General features: G+C 33.9%; 1 protein-coding gene across 1 annotated transcript in view; it reads left to right on the forward strand.

The window, feature by feature from the left end:
- The window catches only part of LOC123250118 (sodium-coupled monocarboxylate transporter 1-like), a 190429-nt gene that overhangs the window by 174007 nt on the left and 1108 nt on the right, over positions 1 to 15314 (forward strand). The window contains exons 11-13 of the mRNA XM_044679154.1: positions 4979 to 5184; positions 6459 to 6559; positions 8152 to 8225. Of these exons, the coding sequence (XP_044535089.1) occupies positions 4979 to 5184; positions 6459 to 6559; positions 8152 to 8225 (381 nt within the window). The remainder of the gene's footprint in view (positions 1 to 4978; positions 5185 to 6458; positions 6560 to 8151; positions 8226 to 15314) is intronic.

Raw genomic sequence — 15314 nt, forward strand, 5'->3', positions numbered from 1 at the left:
GCTGCTGATGACTCGATGGGTGCCCCAAACTTGCTCTATTTCTTTTTAGCTGGGTTCGGAGCTATAGGTGAGTGTGGAGGGGGTGGGGGTGGGGCGGTTGCTCAGCTCGCGATTGAGTGAGTGAGAGCCCTTTTTAGCTTGGAAATGTCTCGATTCCACGTACCTTCCACGCTGTGCCCTGTTGTGGGGTTCCTCCGTTCGTCTGGACTTGTTTTTATGTCCCCTTGAGGAGTTTTGTATGTTTCGGTCAGGAGAGGTTAAGAGCTGCTTCTTACTCTGTCGCCATCTTAACCCGGAAGCCTAATATCAGGTTTTTATATGGAAGCAGTAACAGAATTTGTTGAGAAACCCTTGGCCAAGGTTTTAAAAGTTGTAACAAGTATATGATTTTTTGAACATCATTGTTTATTGTTTTAAAATGTGTTATTAGAAATATGGTACTCTAGTTGAATGTTCATTGTGAATCTGCTATTTTGTAAAACCCACTTTCTCTCACAGAAAATCTCATTTTCGGGTAACAAAACCCTTCTAGTTCTAAATTATATATATATTTGATTTTTAAAACATTTTTTTAAATTAGAGCAATCGATTTTTCCTTTTTCTCATCTTGTACTGGAAGTACATATATAATCATTATTTATCTTTTTTTTTTATTTTACAGCGATATAAGCTTGATGCAAACATTTGAAGAGCCTTGAAACTATGGGATTGTGATTTAATGCCTCTCTGATTCCAAGAAAAAGGCACATGGTCAGAGAATTGACTAAAAGATATGCATGGATTGCAGAGTTCTATGCCAATACTTTAGGGCTTGAAAATTGGGGTTTGAGTCCTGGAGTCCCAGTCTTTTCTAAAACTTTAGAGGACATGGATCCCCTCAACTTAAATTCCTAGTGAAGCACCTAAGATTGGCTATCATTTAATGGCTCATTCCCTGAGAAGGTGCAGGGAAAAATTGGATCAAAGAAAGGCATTTCCCCTATTCCTCTCTCTATATATAGAGTAATTGGCAATTTTTCTGTAGTCCTGGCCCTAAATGGGTTACAGCAAACTGCTTAAATCGCTTTCATTGGGCTTTGAATCAAAGGCCTGTTTATTTCCCCTACATTTTTTGCACATTTTACATTTCATTCAAAAGTTAATTTTTTTCTCTTTTTTTTGAATTTTATTCTTTTTATTTTTTTTTATTTCCTTTGCCAATTGATTTCATGCACCCTGTGACTCACTCAGCCATGCATCCTTGTTAGTTAAAATTTTCCTCAGGGGTGTGTGTGTTAAGTTTTTATAATCATAATGTCTGAACTATAATCTATATTGCAAGTCAATATTTACTCCTTTAGAAGTAACCTCAGGGGGGTAATGTTAATTCTCAGAAGGAAATGTATATTTTATAATCTATAATGTAAAGTTTAAATTCTTTGAAAGTAATTTCAGGATAAGGATTTTCCCATCTCCCCAGAATCCAGATGATGAACCTGTTTGGTGGAGGCACCAAAAGATGCCTGAAGAGCCTTCCCTGGATCATGAAGATCCAATTTGAACTTTGGGGAACAGTTGATCTGAACTATGGGGTTGGATGCATTTATTTTGAATGGACAGTTTATATCAAAAAGGGGGACTGCCCCCTTAATGGTTTTTTGTCAATGTACCGAACATTGGTTTTGTTCTTTCTCCCTTTTGTCTCTAAATTATTGTAAACTCTAATTTGATTATATTTTCCTGATCCAATGGGGAGATTTATCTCCCAAAGGATCACAGGGGGGTAATGTGTTAGTTAAAATCACCTGGGGTTCTATTTGGAAGGATTGAACCTCAATATAGTGTTTGACAAACTTCTGTGGACCTGTGGGGGTCCTTAAAACTACATTTCCCGTGGTCCAATGGGTTTCCTGTTTTGGATTATGTATTCAAGGTGAGGGACTGTTTTAAATAGGGGGGGAAGTGACTTTGAACTTTCTCTTTAGCTACCTGAGCGTGCAGAGAGAGAAAAGGTAAATGACTGATGCGAGGTTTGAATAGGTTTCTTACAGGCTTGTGGTCAATTTATCTATATCAGCATGGCTTTTATTAAAATACTATTCTTCCTTTTGATCTTGCCCCTCATCATTTTTAATTATAACTTGATTGATGTGGGTTTATTTTGTACCCTGTAATTTTGCTGAAGTTGTTAATTATTTCCTCTAGCCTTTTAATTGATTTTCTAGGATTATTTAAGTATCATATAATTTGCAAAGAGTGATAGTTTAGTTTCCTCATTGTATACTTTAATCCCTTCAATTTTTTTCTTCTCTAAATGCTACCGCTAGAATTTCTAGTACAATATTGAGTAATAGAGTTGATCATGGGCATCCTTGCTTCACTCCTGATCTTATTGGGAAGGCTTTTAACTTGTCCCCATTTCAGATAATACATACTGATGGTTTTAAATATATATTGTTTATTATTATGAGGAAAAGCCCTTCTATTCCTATGTTTTCTAGTGACTTCAATAGGAATGGGAGTTGTATTTTGTCCAAGGTTTTTTTCCTGCATCTATTGAGATAATCATGTGATTTCTATTAGTTTGGTTGTTGATATGGTCAATTATGAGAATAGTGTTCCTAATGCTGAACGAGCTTTGCATTCTTGGTATGAATTCTACCTGATCATAGTGAATAATCCTTGTAATGGCTTGCTGTGGTCTTTTGGCTAGCATTTTATTGAAGAATTTTGCATTTATTTTCATTCAGGAGATTGGTCTGTAGTTTCCTTTCTCTACTTTTGGTCTTCCTGGTTTAGGAATCAGTATAATATCAGTATCATAAAAAGAATGTTGTGAGACTCCTTCTTTGTTTATTTTGTGAAATAGTTGTTGATTGTTGGGATTGTTTGTTCTTTAAATGTTTGACAGAATTCACTTATGAATCCATCTGACCCTGGGGATTTTTTCTTAGGGATTTCCTTGATGGCTTATTCAATTTCTTTTTCTGATATGAGTTTATTTAGTATTCTATTTCCTCTTTTGTTAATCTAGGCAATTTATATTTTCATAAATATTCATCCATTTTACCTATATTGCCACATTTATTATCACTTAATTAGGCAAAAAAGCTCTTAATAATTTCCTTAATTTCCTCTTTCTTAGAGATTAACATACCCTTTTTATTCATGTTACTGTTAATTTGATTCTCTTCTTTCTTTTTCTCAATTACATTAACCAAAACTTTATCTATTTTGTTTTTTTCAAAATACCGATTCCTAGTTATATTTATTAGCTCAATAGTTCTTTTATTTTCAATTTTATTGATTTCTTCTTTGATTTTTAAGATTTCCAATTTGGTCTTTATCTGAGGGTTTTCAATCATCAGGGCAGTTTTCTTGGATAATTTCTTGTAATATGATGTCTAGAATTTAATTTTTGGTGATGGATTTCAGATAGTCCAGTAATTCTCAAATTGTCTCTCCTGGATCTATTTCTCAGGTCACTTGTTTTTTCAATGAGCAATTTCATGTTTCCTTCTATTTTTTTATTCTTTTGATTTTTTCCAATTCAAGTCTTTAAGGATTAATTTTTATTCATGATCTTTTGATCCTTCTTTTCTTTTTGGTCCATCCTCCTTTTTGTGGCACTCTTTTCATCATTGGGCGATTTTGCCTTCTTCCAGTTCTTCCAGGTGGTCAATTCTGGTTTTTAATTTGCTTATTACTTCATTTGATTTCTGTGTCACTTTCCATTTGGCCTTTTAAGCTGTTATTTTATTTTTGTATTAATTTAATTTCTTTTGCCCACTTTTCTTCTAATTTTTCTTCTATTTTTCTTACTTAGTTCTTAAACTACTTTTTGAGTTCCTCCACAGTTTGTGACTGTTTCCATTTTTTTTTTTGAGAGTATGCACATGTTTGCTTATTTTCTCACCCTCTCCTGTTGCTTCTATTTTTTCCTCTTTTTCCCCGTAGAAATTTTCCAGGGTCAAGACCTTTTTTGCTGTTGTTTACTTTTTCCCCCTGGAGAAGTGGGAGTCCTATATGTTGCTGGTCATTTCTATCTTCGCTTCTGTCTCATAGGACTTTGCTTTTGGGCTATATTCTCTTTCCTGCCAGAGGCCTGAGAGAGCACAGGTAGGTAACAGGCTTTAGAGTGCTGTGCCCTGAGACTATCCTCTCTACCTCTGCTGCCACCACAGAGGCTGTGCTGCTGCCTCCCCTGCCAGGAACGAGATTGTATGCAAATTGTAAAGAACTAGATAAAGATAAAGATTTTCTTTTTGTTGTTAGTAGAAGGAATTGGGGGCTTAAATCATATCCCTTGGATTCTAATTCTTGCTATAATATTTACTAGTTGTTTTATTGTGAGCAAGTTTACTCACCTGAAAAATTGAGAAAATAATACTTGAACTACCCTACCTTTATGGAATTATTATGTGGAAAGTACTTTATTATATCTTTCACACATATTTTATTACATACAAATAAAATATAACTATAAATTATTACCCAGAAGAAGGATTAGCTATCATTTTGTAAAAAGGTCAAATATTAACATAAATTATTCTCATCATGATTACATTTTTACATTATTTATTAAGTTATTTCATTATTTGTTAGTAGTTACATTAAAATTCCCAACTAACACCAACCATCCTTCTACTCCCTGCACTGGAGAAGGCATCATTTGACAAAAAAGATATTTATATATGAAATTATTTCTTGCTTATTCGTCAATCAGTTTTTTCTTTGGAGACAGATAATCACAAGTAATTCTTCAAATAATATTTCTGTTGTTATATATTAATGTCCACTTGGTTCTGTCCATTTTACTCTTCAAAATTTCACGTAGGTCCTTCCATTAAAAATTATCTTCTTGTCATTTTTTATGGCAAAGCAATATTCCATCATAATCATATGCCACAATTTGTTTAGTCATTCCCCAATTGATAGGCTATTCTTTTTTTATCAAAGAGAAATTTCTTAGTTTTTTTTTACTGCTGTTGTTTTGCAGGGTTCGTTTATTGGTCTTGTTACTGGATTCACTTTTGCACTCTGGATTGGAATTGGGTCTTATTTGGATCATCCACCTCCTGATGAAAGTGCATTATTACCCGTTTCAATTGCAAATTGTTCCGAAGGTAAAAGCATGTATCTGAATTGGACTAGAGTCTTAGAACAACCAGTCTTAATACCATGGAAAGCATCTGAGTTTAAAAGGTATTTTTAAAATCTCAATCTAAATATTGTCACATGTTTTTAAAAAGTATACTAAGTTACATGTAATTGGCAAAATAAAATATCTTTAAAAATGGGATGGGGTTGTGTTACAGGCCTCTCAAAAAGTGTACTAGGTTAAGAAGAGGAAATCACAAATGCTTTTGTTTCTTGATAAATAGAATGATTGCAATATTATTTTGCTCAAATTTCCCTACCTGTACAACCACTGGCACACATATTTTCAGCAATGGGGAAAATATAATCCCTGTTCAGTTTTATAGAAATTGTGACTATTCTTAACTATTTTTCTTATCTATCATCAGAGTCAGAATTCTAAATGGCAAACTAAATAGCAGATAGATGTTTTATCTTTTGGAAATACTAATGGTGTGTTGATTAGAAAATTCAAGTTAAAAGCAACTCCATTTCACTAGACAATCTATGTAATCTTTTAGCTAAAGTCAATTATGTATGTAAAATTAAAATTATATGTCAAATATAAATTGTCAAATAAAAAATATATTATTTTGTACTTACTGGTTTATGAGTAGTGGTCTGCTACTCTTTGGAGTTAATGAAATGTGCTTCTTTATATAATACACATATATACATATATATGTATCTGAATACATATATATTGCATTTTTCATTTTACGTCCTTAGATATCTAGATTTTATTTAATTTTTATTCCAAATTGTAGGTCTTTTCTGGGTTGAATATTCATTTGATTAGTGTCATATTAGGTTATTACACACATATATAATATACACTCACATATACATATAAATTTAAATTATTTTTTATTTCAGAGTTTAGACAGAAATTTCCAAGGACATACATTGGGTAGCCTCTAAACCTTTTGACAAATGGGTTGGGAGGAGAGAAAAGTAACAGCCTCTTAATTCAGGGAATTTCAATCGAGTAATTTGGAATCATGGCCATTTACATTATCTAATTTCTGGAAAATTACTGATTGATAAATTATATTATAATTTTATTTACATAATTTGTTTATTGGCTATAATATGAAGTAAAAATGTTTCAAATGAACATTCAGTGGGATTATAACAAATGTTAGATTTTCCAGCTTCCTAACTGTTAGAAATATCTAAATTGTTCATGTTTTCATTGTGTGACTCTCATAGCCATTCATTTATTGTCACTTCTAACTCTAAATAGAAGTTCAGTAATATTAGTTAATTAATTGCTAAATAGCTGATAAAGTTTTTATGTAAACCTTGATGTTTTGCTGTATTCTCTGTCTCTTTTATAGGTATAATTATCTAAACATTTATTGGTTTTCTTACCTGTATTTAAGCCCTATGGGCACAGTTGTAACCCTAATTGTGGGATCCATTGCCAGCATTGCAACAGGTATCTATTACTTGAATATTATTTTAAAATTATATTTCTATAATAGCATTTAGAACTATATGCACAGACAGATTAAGTCTGCCACTGTGGATCCTTTGGTTGATTTGCATTGTTATGAGTCAGTCACCAGTTTGCTCTGGACCTATAAAAGGGAGCTAACATACTGGTGGTGGTACTTTTTGGAAAAATCCACTGAGAAAGCTTAGTACAGAGACCAGATACAGATATGAATCTGATCAATCTTGGCACCCATGGGGCAGAGGCACACTGCAATGGTGTGTTGACTCTCACCCATATGACCAGAGAAGGCGATGCTCAGAAATAGTGGTGGGAGATCTCAGCCATGTGATCTGGAGAGATAATGGAATTATATTACCCAACTACTTGTTCAGACTGAAGGGCAGTTTTGGGGACCCTCTAGTCTTAGATGTAGAGGTCCCAGAACCAAATTTGGAAAAATCCTTTGAGAGGGGAATCATATAGTGAAATGATAGGCAGACTTATGGTAGAATTTTAAAAGTCCATGTATTTTTTTGGTTCTGGAGGTATGTAGAAAATTCCTCATCCAAGGGTAGAGAGAGTCCAAACTAGAGGAAGAGTGAGGGTCTAAGTCATTGTATGGAAGAACGCAATGGCTCTATTGATTCCGTGAATTATTCAGACAGTAAGAAGGGGAATTGCTTCCTTTAGCAACCCAAGTAGATTTCATTTCTGGAGGGAATGCAAAAGAGAAAAATACCACAAAGTTGGTGGCTAACATGGAGTTCTGGGATGAAGAAGGTGGAGACTCACTGGAATATCAGGGGCTTGAATCTCTAGCTACCTCAAGTCTTTTCCTTTTCCAAGGGAAGTCCAAACCACAGGGTAGCACTGTGAGTCTAAAGGTTTTTATCAGACTCTGAAAGACAAAAGGGATTTCAAGTATTTCAAGAAGGATATTTATAATTATTTATGGGCTATTTTGAATTCTTTATGGTTTTTTTTTTCATTTTCTATGGAGTCAAATAAAGGCTGACCTTTTGCCTTATATATGCTATTGCTTAGAGGACTCTCATAGGAAACAATCTTGTTCTATATATCAGTGGAAAGTTAAAGGTGAGCTAAATAGAGAGTAGGTATTTAAGGTATTACAGCTCAAAACTTTACTGCAATCGTTGGGATATCCTCTATTCTGAGATTTCCAAAAGAAATTTTAGGAGAGGAAAAATAAAACAATTTTTTTTTGCAGAAGTTCTAATATTGAATCTTGTCTTAGTGAATAGAGTACCTAGACTCAGCCTGGACTCAGGAAGATCTGAATTCAAATTCATAAGTAGACATTTAATAGGTATATGATCCTAGGCAAGTCACATAACTTCTACTTACCTAAGTTTCCTCATCTGTGAAATGAGGATAATATAGTACTTATGTTACAGGGTTATTGTGAGGGTCAAATGAGATATTTGTAATGCATTTAGCACAATACCAGTCACATAATGGACCCTAGTTTATTGCCTTCATTTACTCTTCTATTTATAATAAACTAGAAATTACATTATTATGGGTTACAAGAACACATGTCTTAGACTTCTAAAAATGTTCATGTTTTAAAGGTGGAAAAAACCAGATTATTGACAAAAATTACTTACTAAAGAAAGAGGACACAATACTTCATTTTTTCAAAAAAGTATGTATATTTCCTTCTTTCATATATGTTTATCACATTGACCTCTGCTCTTGTATTGCACAAAAAAATGAAAAAAAAACTTAATAAAATATCAAATTAGGATTTGCCTAGTAGTGAACAGATTTATAGGTGAAATTGTCTCGCATTTGTTTCACAATTTCTTTGAAGAGAAGTTCATGACTGCCTACCAGGAAATATGGTGGGTACAAATATGAATGGGAAGCATTCAGTGTTGTTAGAGAAAGTAGCCTCATTGAGGAGAAGGTAGAGCTGTTACAATGCCAAGTACTATTTTTACCCATTTTATGGTGGTATGATGAAATACATGAGTCAAGAGTTGTCTTCATTTCTATTATTATTATTATTATTATTATTATTATTATGAATTTAGAGCACTTTTTCTTACAGTTATTGAGAGAGGCAACAGATCTAATAATTTATAGAAAACTGACCTCAGAGTTAGGGTGACTGGGGTCACCTCCTGCTCTCAGACTTTGGACATGTTACTCAATGTCCTGGGCATTTATCTAGTACTAGGAGTTGTAGAGCAGCTAAATGTGTCCATTTGTATAAAGCAGTGATGGCACTATGGCACGGGTGCCAAAGATGGCATGCAGAGCACTCTGTGGGCATGTGGCCAATCCCCCCCCCCAGTTTATTACTATAAAGGCAGATAGACTCAGGTCGAGATGCTCCCCTCTCCCTCTCCACTGTGCCTGATGACATTTTTTCACAACACCCACCCCTCTGCCTACCAGCCCAATGGGAGAGCACAGGGGATAAGGTGGGTGACTCATAGGCAGCAGAGTTGGAGGGGAGTGGAGCTCTTGGGCCAATCCCCTTCTCTACACTTGCTGAGGACAATCCTTAAATGCTCCACACCTCTGCCCAACAGCCCAATGGGAGCACTTTCTTCCTCCTGTGTTGCATAAGGAGGGGTATGGCACTCAGTCTCAGCGGGGGCAGATATGGCACTATGTCTAGGGGTGGGGTGCAGGTGAAGCCCAGCACTTGATCTAGAAAAGGTTCACCGTCACTGATATAGAGAATTTACCTATTGTCATGGACAGTTTGATTCTTCAGAGACATTTGATGCAAACATCTTTTCCTCGAAGTTTTTTTTTCAAATTGCATGGATTTCACTCATACAAATTCCTTTTAATCTTATGTAATTGAAATTATCCTTTATTGTTTAGAGTCTCTTCTATTTCTTATTTGTATCTAAGAATTTCCATGTAGATATATTTGTTACATTTTTGCTATCCTGATCTGGTAATTTGATTGCATTGAGAAAAACAATTATTTTTTAAACTAAATTAAAATTTTCCCTAATTACATTCAGAAATAATTTTCATTAAAAAAAGAATTTTAGGCCTCATATTCTCTCTCTCACTTCTTCCACCCCTGAGATGGTAAACAAAGTCATATAGATTTTACATGTGTAATCATGTAAAATATTTTCCTATATTAATACTTTTGCGTATGAAAACTTGAATAAAACATTTATGAAAGAAGTAAAAAAATTTTGCTTTGCTCTGAGTTCATACCCCATCACTTCTTTCTCTGGAAGCTAATGAAATTTTTTATCATAAGTCCTTTGGGATTGTTTTAGATCATTGTATTGCTGAGAATGGTGAAGCCGTTTATAGTTGTTCATCATACAATATTCTTGTCCCTGTGTACAATGTTCTCCTTTCTGCTCATTTCACTCTGCTTCTGTACCTGTAAGCTTTTCCTGGTTTTCCTGAGCTGCTTCTGCACATCATTTCTTACAGCACAAGAGTATTTCCTTCTCATCATATACTATTCAGCCATTCTCCAATTGATGGGTATCCCCTCACTATCTTTTTTTATTATTATTTTTAGAGGTACAAAGGGCAAAGGCTTTATTATTTGCTATAAAATGAAATTAGTTGCTATTGTAGAATGTTTAAAGCTGTTTCCGTACAATTTAGGTTAGAAAATAAGATCAGTAACTCGAATGTATGTTGTACCTAACATTAAAAAATAAGAACATTTACAAAACAAATTAATTAGGCAATAATTTTTGTGTTACGAAAATGACTTTTTCTTTTTTCCAAAGAATTCATTGTCGGAAGTAACTTAAAATTTATGTTTCCCTGACGTTTTTTTCTTCATATCTTTTACTAGCTGGTAGAAAGGCAGGACAATTTAAAATTAATGTCTTCAATACTACTCCTCGTAAAAGATAAGTCAAAAAATATATAAGATCTTTGTAAATGACAGTAATACAAAGGAATTGGGAAAATAAGAATATTTATAAACATTAGACTCATGTGCAACTTTTTCTGAACATATCCATTTTGTGAATCTAGATGCACCTGTAAAGATCTGACAGAGTTAAAGGTAACAGAAACAGTTTTCCCCCAATTTTACACCACTAATACAAAAAATCATATACTTCCTACATTCCCACACCCATTCAAAAAAAGAATTAAATTTTTGAAAATTTTATATAGAAGAAGAGACATTGTTCTTTCCTCTGCTGCCAATTTTGCCACCTCTAGATCCTGCTGGTATTCCTCTTGCTACTGCCCAGAGTTTATTTGAATTCTGTTATCTTTCATTCTGTTATCTTTCATTCAGCACTTGGCTTGTAGTCCAGACAGGGGCCACAGACTTCAGATTCCATCGCTCTAATTCGGCTGGGGCCTCTAGCCATTACTTGAAGTTTCATCATTCTTGTTGTTCTCTTGGAAAATATTAGTTTACCTCCTCGTTAGGTATCTACCAATTAGAGAAGCCTTTTGCTGTTCCAGGGGGCTGAATAATTAGCTTTCATTATTTATGTGACTATGATTTATCTCTGGTCACCAAGAGAGATCATTGACCATTTATTTATTGATTATTGCTAGCATAGTCTTATTATTGGCCTTGATTGGTACCATAGAGAAATACAAATATGGGTTTATTTTAAATCTAGCAATTTTCTTAAGTTGTTAAATGTTTCACATAGTCCTTAAAATTCATTTAAATTAATTTCTGGGCTTTTCTAAATATACCATTGTATCATCTGCAAAAAAAAAAAGTTTAATTTCCTCATTGCCATTTCTAATTCCTTTAATTTCATCTCCTCTTATTGCCATAGCTAGCATTTCTGATACAATATTGAATAGAAATGGTGATAATTAATGATCATCCTTGCTTCATTCCTGATCTTATTGTGACAGATTCTGCCTTATCCCCATTACAGATGATGCTTGCTATTGATAAATGATATTTATCATTTTGAGGAATGTTCTATTTATTCCAGTATTCTGTAGTATTTTTAAAATGAATGAGTGTTGTATTTTGTCAAAGCTTTTTTTCATCTCTTGAAATAATTATATGATTTCTATTGCTTTTGTTATTGATATCATCAATTATTCTGATAGTTTTCCTAATATTGTTAAATTCCTGGTCTAAAACCCTCCTGATCATAATGTCTGCTTGTAATGTATTGCTGTAATCTCCTTGCTAGTATTTTATGAAAATTTTTTGTCAAAATATTCATTAGGGAGATTGGTCTATTGTTCTCTTTTTTCTCTTCCTGGTGTATATATCACCATCATATTTATGTCATTAAAGGAATTTGGTTCAATTACTTTCCTCAGGTCTATTATATAGCATCAACTTAATAGTTCTTTAAATGTTTGGTAGGATTCCCTTGTGTATATATCTCATCCTCGGACTTTTTTCTTAAGGAAATAATTCATTGATGGGTTGTTCAATTTATTTTTTCATAAATAAGGTTATTTAAGTATTCTGTTCCCTCTCCTGTTAATCTGAGCAATTTATGTTTCTTTAGATATTCATCTATTTCACTTAGAACATTAGATTTATTGGCATATAATTAGGTGAAATAACTCCTAACAATTGCTTAATTTCCTCTTCATTGGTTACGAATTTGCCCTTTTCATTTTTATACTGGAAATTTGGTTTTCTCCTTTCTTGATCAAATTAATCAATTGTTTATTTCATCATTATTTTCCATGGAATCAGTTCCTTGTCTTATTTATTAGTTCTATGGTTTTCTTACTTTCAATTTTATTAATCTCTCCTTTGATTTCCCAGTTTCCTAATTTGGCATTGAGAGGAAATTTTTTTATATATTATATTATTTTTATTGCTGAGTTTTTAATTAAGGCTCAGTCTTCTCCCTCACCTTCCATTCTCACTCCTTCAAGTGCCCCAGCCCAAAGAATCTTCCATTTTATTATTGATAGAAAAAATATTATTTTATTCTATCTTGACAACTAAATAAAAACTAGTTTAGCTGGGAAAATTTGTCAGTAGCAGAACCAAGTCCTTGAATTTTTCCCACTGATTGCAGTTTTCTTTGGGTCTGGATTTCCTCCCACACTCCAAGTTTACAGTTCACCAGCTTAAGTTTCTACCCCAGATGATGTTCGGGCGGTCAAAACTTGCCCCAGCTAGGTGCAATAGTGATTTCTTTCTCCTTCCTGATTTCCTCCTCTCTTCCTCTTCTACTGCTCTTACTTTTTCTTTCCTAAGACTCTTAAAACAGAAGAAAACCACTCAAGACAATACCTTATTTTAACTTTTTTTTTCTGTCTTTTAAAGATATTGGGGTTCTAAAAATATATTTGATTCTTATCATTCCTATTAACATGTAAAACTATTCCCACAGATTGCTTTTCAGTTTTACAAACATATACACCTTTTTTCTGTTTTTCTTGTCACTCATATTTCCATTTTGAAATATCTACTGATGTCTGATCTTTTTATCAGGAATAAATGGAAATGCTCTATTCTATTTTCTTCCAAAAGGATTTTAGTTTCTTTTGCTGGATAAGTTATTTGGCTGTTCTTACTGTAAATTTTTATTTCTTATCTTTTGGAAGTCATATTCCAAGGTCCCCTCTTCTCTCATAAAAACTGCTATGGTTAGTTGTTATTGAGGCTCTTTCATATTTGAACTCTTTTTTTTCCTTTTTTGACTACTTGCATTTTTTTTCTTTGACTTAGAAACTAACTTCTGTTTATATTTTTCTAAAAGTTTGCCTTTTAAGTTTTCTTTCTGCAAATTACATGTAGATCTTTCTATTTTCACTTTGCCCTCTGGTTCTAAGATTTTTGAGCAGTTTTCATTCATAATTTCCCAAAACATGGTAATTAGGTTATTTTTCTGATGATAATTTTCACATTATTTGATAATTTTCATATTTGTCCTTGATATATATTCCTTGATGTAAATGTCCGTGATAAAATTTTCTATTTTGTTCTTTTTCTGTTTTGTTTTGTCACTCTTTTGTTGTATTGTTGAATCACTGTTTTTAGTTTGTGCTACTCTTATTTTCAGGCCATTTAGTTCTTGAATGAGGTTTTCCAACATTTTCAACATCTAAAAATGTTACTTTCCTTCGCCATTCTTTTCTTCCTTAGTGTTTCCTCTTGTTATTCATCCCATCCTATATTTTATTCAATGGAATTTAGATAGGAAGTCCTGTGAAAAGTTAATGTTCTATTTCTCTTTTATGCTTAATATTAAATACATCGTTATTATTGCATAGGTGGATAAAATGATTGCTATTTGTCATTTAATTAAAGCATTGGTATGTAAGTTCATCTTTCATGATCTCACACTGATCACAATATCTTCAAAATACCTTTAGTAGCGTTCATCCTCCTATTATTTACCTCCTGTCTTTGTGATTTTACACCAGTCCTTTCTCTTGCTTATAATGTACTTTTTTGCTTGTCATCATCCCTCTTTTCCTTTTACATACAACTGAGGCATCATGTTCTTTCTGAAGCATTTCCTGATTCCCTACTTCCCAAAAGCCATAATCTTTCCTTCCAATTGTACATTGTATTTAACTACTTTTTGTTTTACTAATCTCTGTCTGTCTGTCTGTCTATCTGCCTACCTATCTATCTACATATATATGTAAATCCATGCATACCTGTGTGTGTCTGTCTCTTCCTTTCTCTTGGTTCTTGTTTTCCTCACTACAAAGCAAGCTCATTGTGAGTATAGATCATGGCATTTATAATTTTTCCTGGAAGCCCTAGCACATAGCAGAGTCCGAAACATAGTAGGTGCTTAAGAAATAGCTGTCGGGACAGCTGGGTAGCTCAGTGGATTGAGATTCAGGCCTAGAGACAGGAGGTCCTAGGTTCAAACCCGGCCTCAGCCACTTCCCAGCTGTGTGACCCTGGGCAAGTCACTTGACCCCCATTGCCCACCCTTACCAATCTTCCACTCAGGAGCCAATACACAGAAGTTAAGGGTTTAAAAAAAAAGAATTTTATGATCTAATGATGATGAGAACAAAATGATTGATACAGTTGACTATAGTTTAAGGCTATTAGTTTTATACTCAAGATATTAGTATTATAGTTATATACTCAAGGCTATTATAGTATTATACTCAAGGTAAATATGAAGGTTGGCATATAGAGATATAAATGAGATACACCCTGAAATAATTATGTTGGAATTAAGATAAGTAAACAGGTTGTCTGAGAGGTTTGGATCAATGCCGAACCCGGGTTTAGGTGATGGCAGGCTGTAGGCCCAGATGTTAGGCCTCACTTGCAGTATGATGGTTGCAATGCAATCTGACTGCTTCTTGATGATATATAAACAGTAAATGGGTTTATTCCATTAACCCAGGATGGGATAAAGGACCAATGGAATCCTCTTCTTGTGCTTGATGCTCCTTAAGTTACTCTGTCTTTTAAGCCCCTCTATCTAACTTCCTAATCTATTTGGCCCTCAAATTAAATATTTGAAGATTAATAGTTCATCATTAGCAGACAGGGTGAGGTAACGGAAGGTTTCGCCCTTGTGGGCCCAGTTAATATGGCAGAGGCCTCACTCTCACAGACGCTGGTGGGGTCTTCTTAGTTGGTATAAAATCCCTCAGGAACTCAGTCAATGTGTGTAGCGAAGCCAAAGTGGACACGATCTCTCTCTCTCTCTCTCTCTCTCTCTCTCTCTCTCTCTCTCTCTCTCTCTCTCTCTCCTTCTCTCTCTCTCTCCTTCTCTCTCTCCTCTCCTTCTCTCTCTCTCTCTCTCTCTCTCTCTCTCTCTCTCTCTCTCTCTCTCTCTCTCTCTCTCTC

Source organism: Gracilinanus agilis, chromosome 5 (assembly GCF_016433145.1).
Source record: "Gracilinanus agilis isolate LMUSP501 chromosome 5, AgileGrace, whole genome shotgun sequence".
Taxonomy (NCBI): Eukaryota; Metazoa; Chordata; class Mammalia; order Didelphimorphia; family Didelphidae; genus Gracilinanus; species Gracilinanus agilis.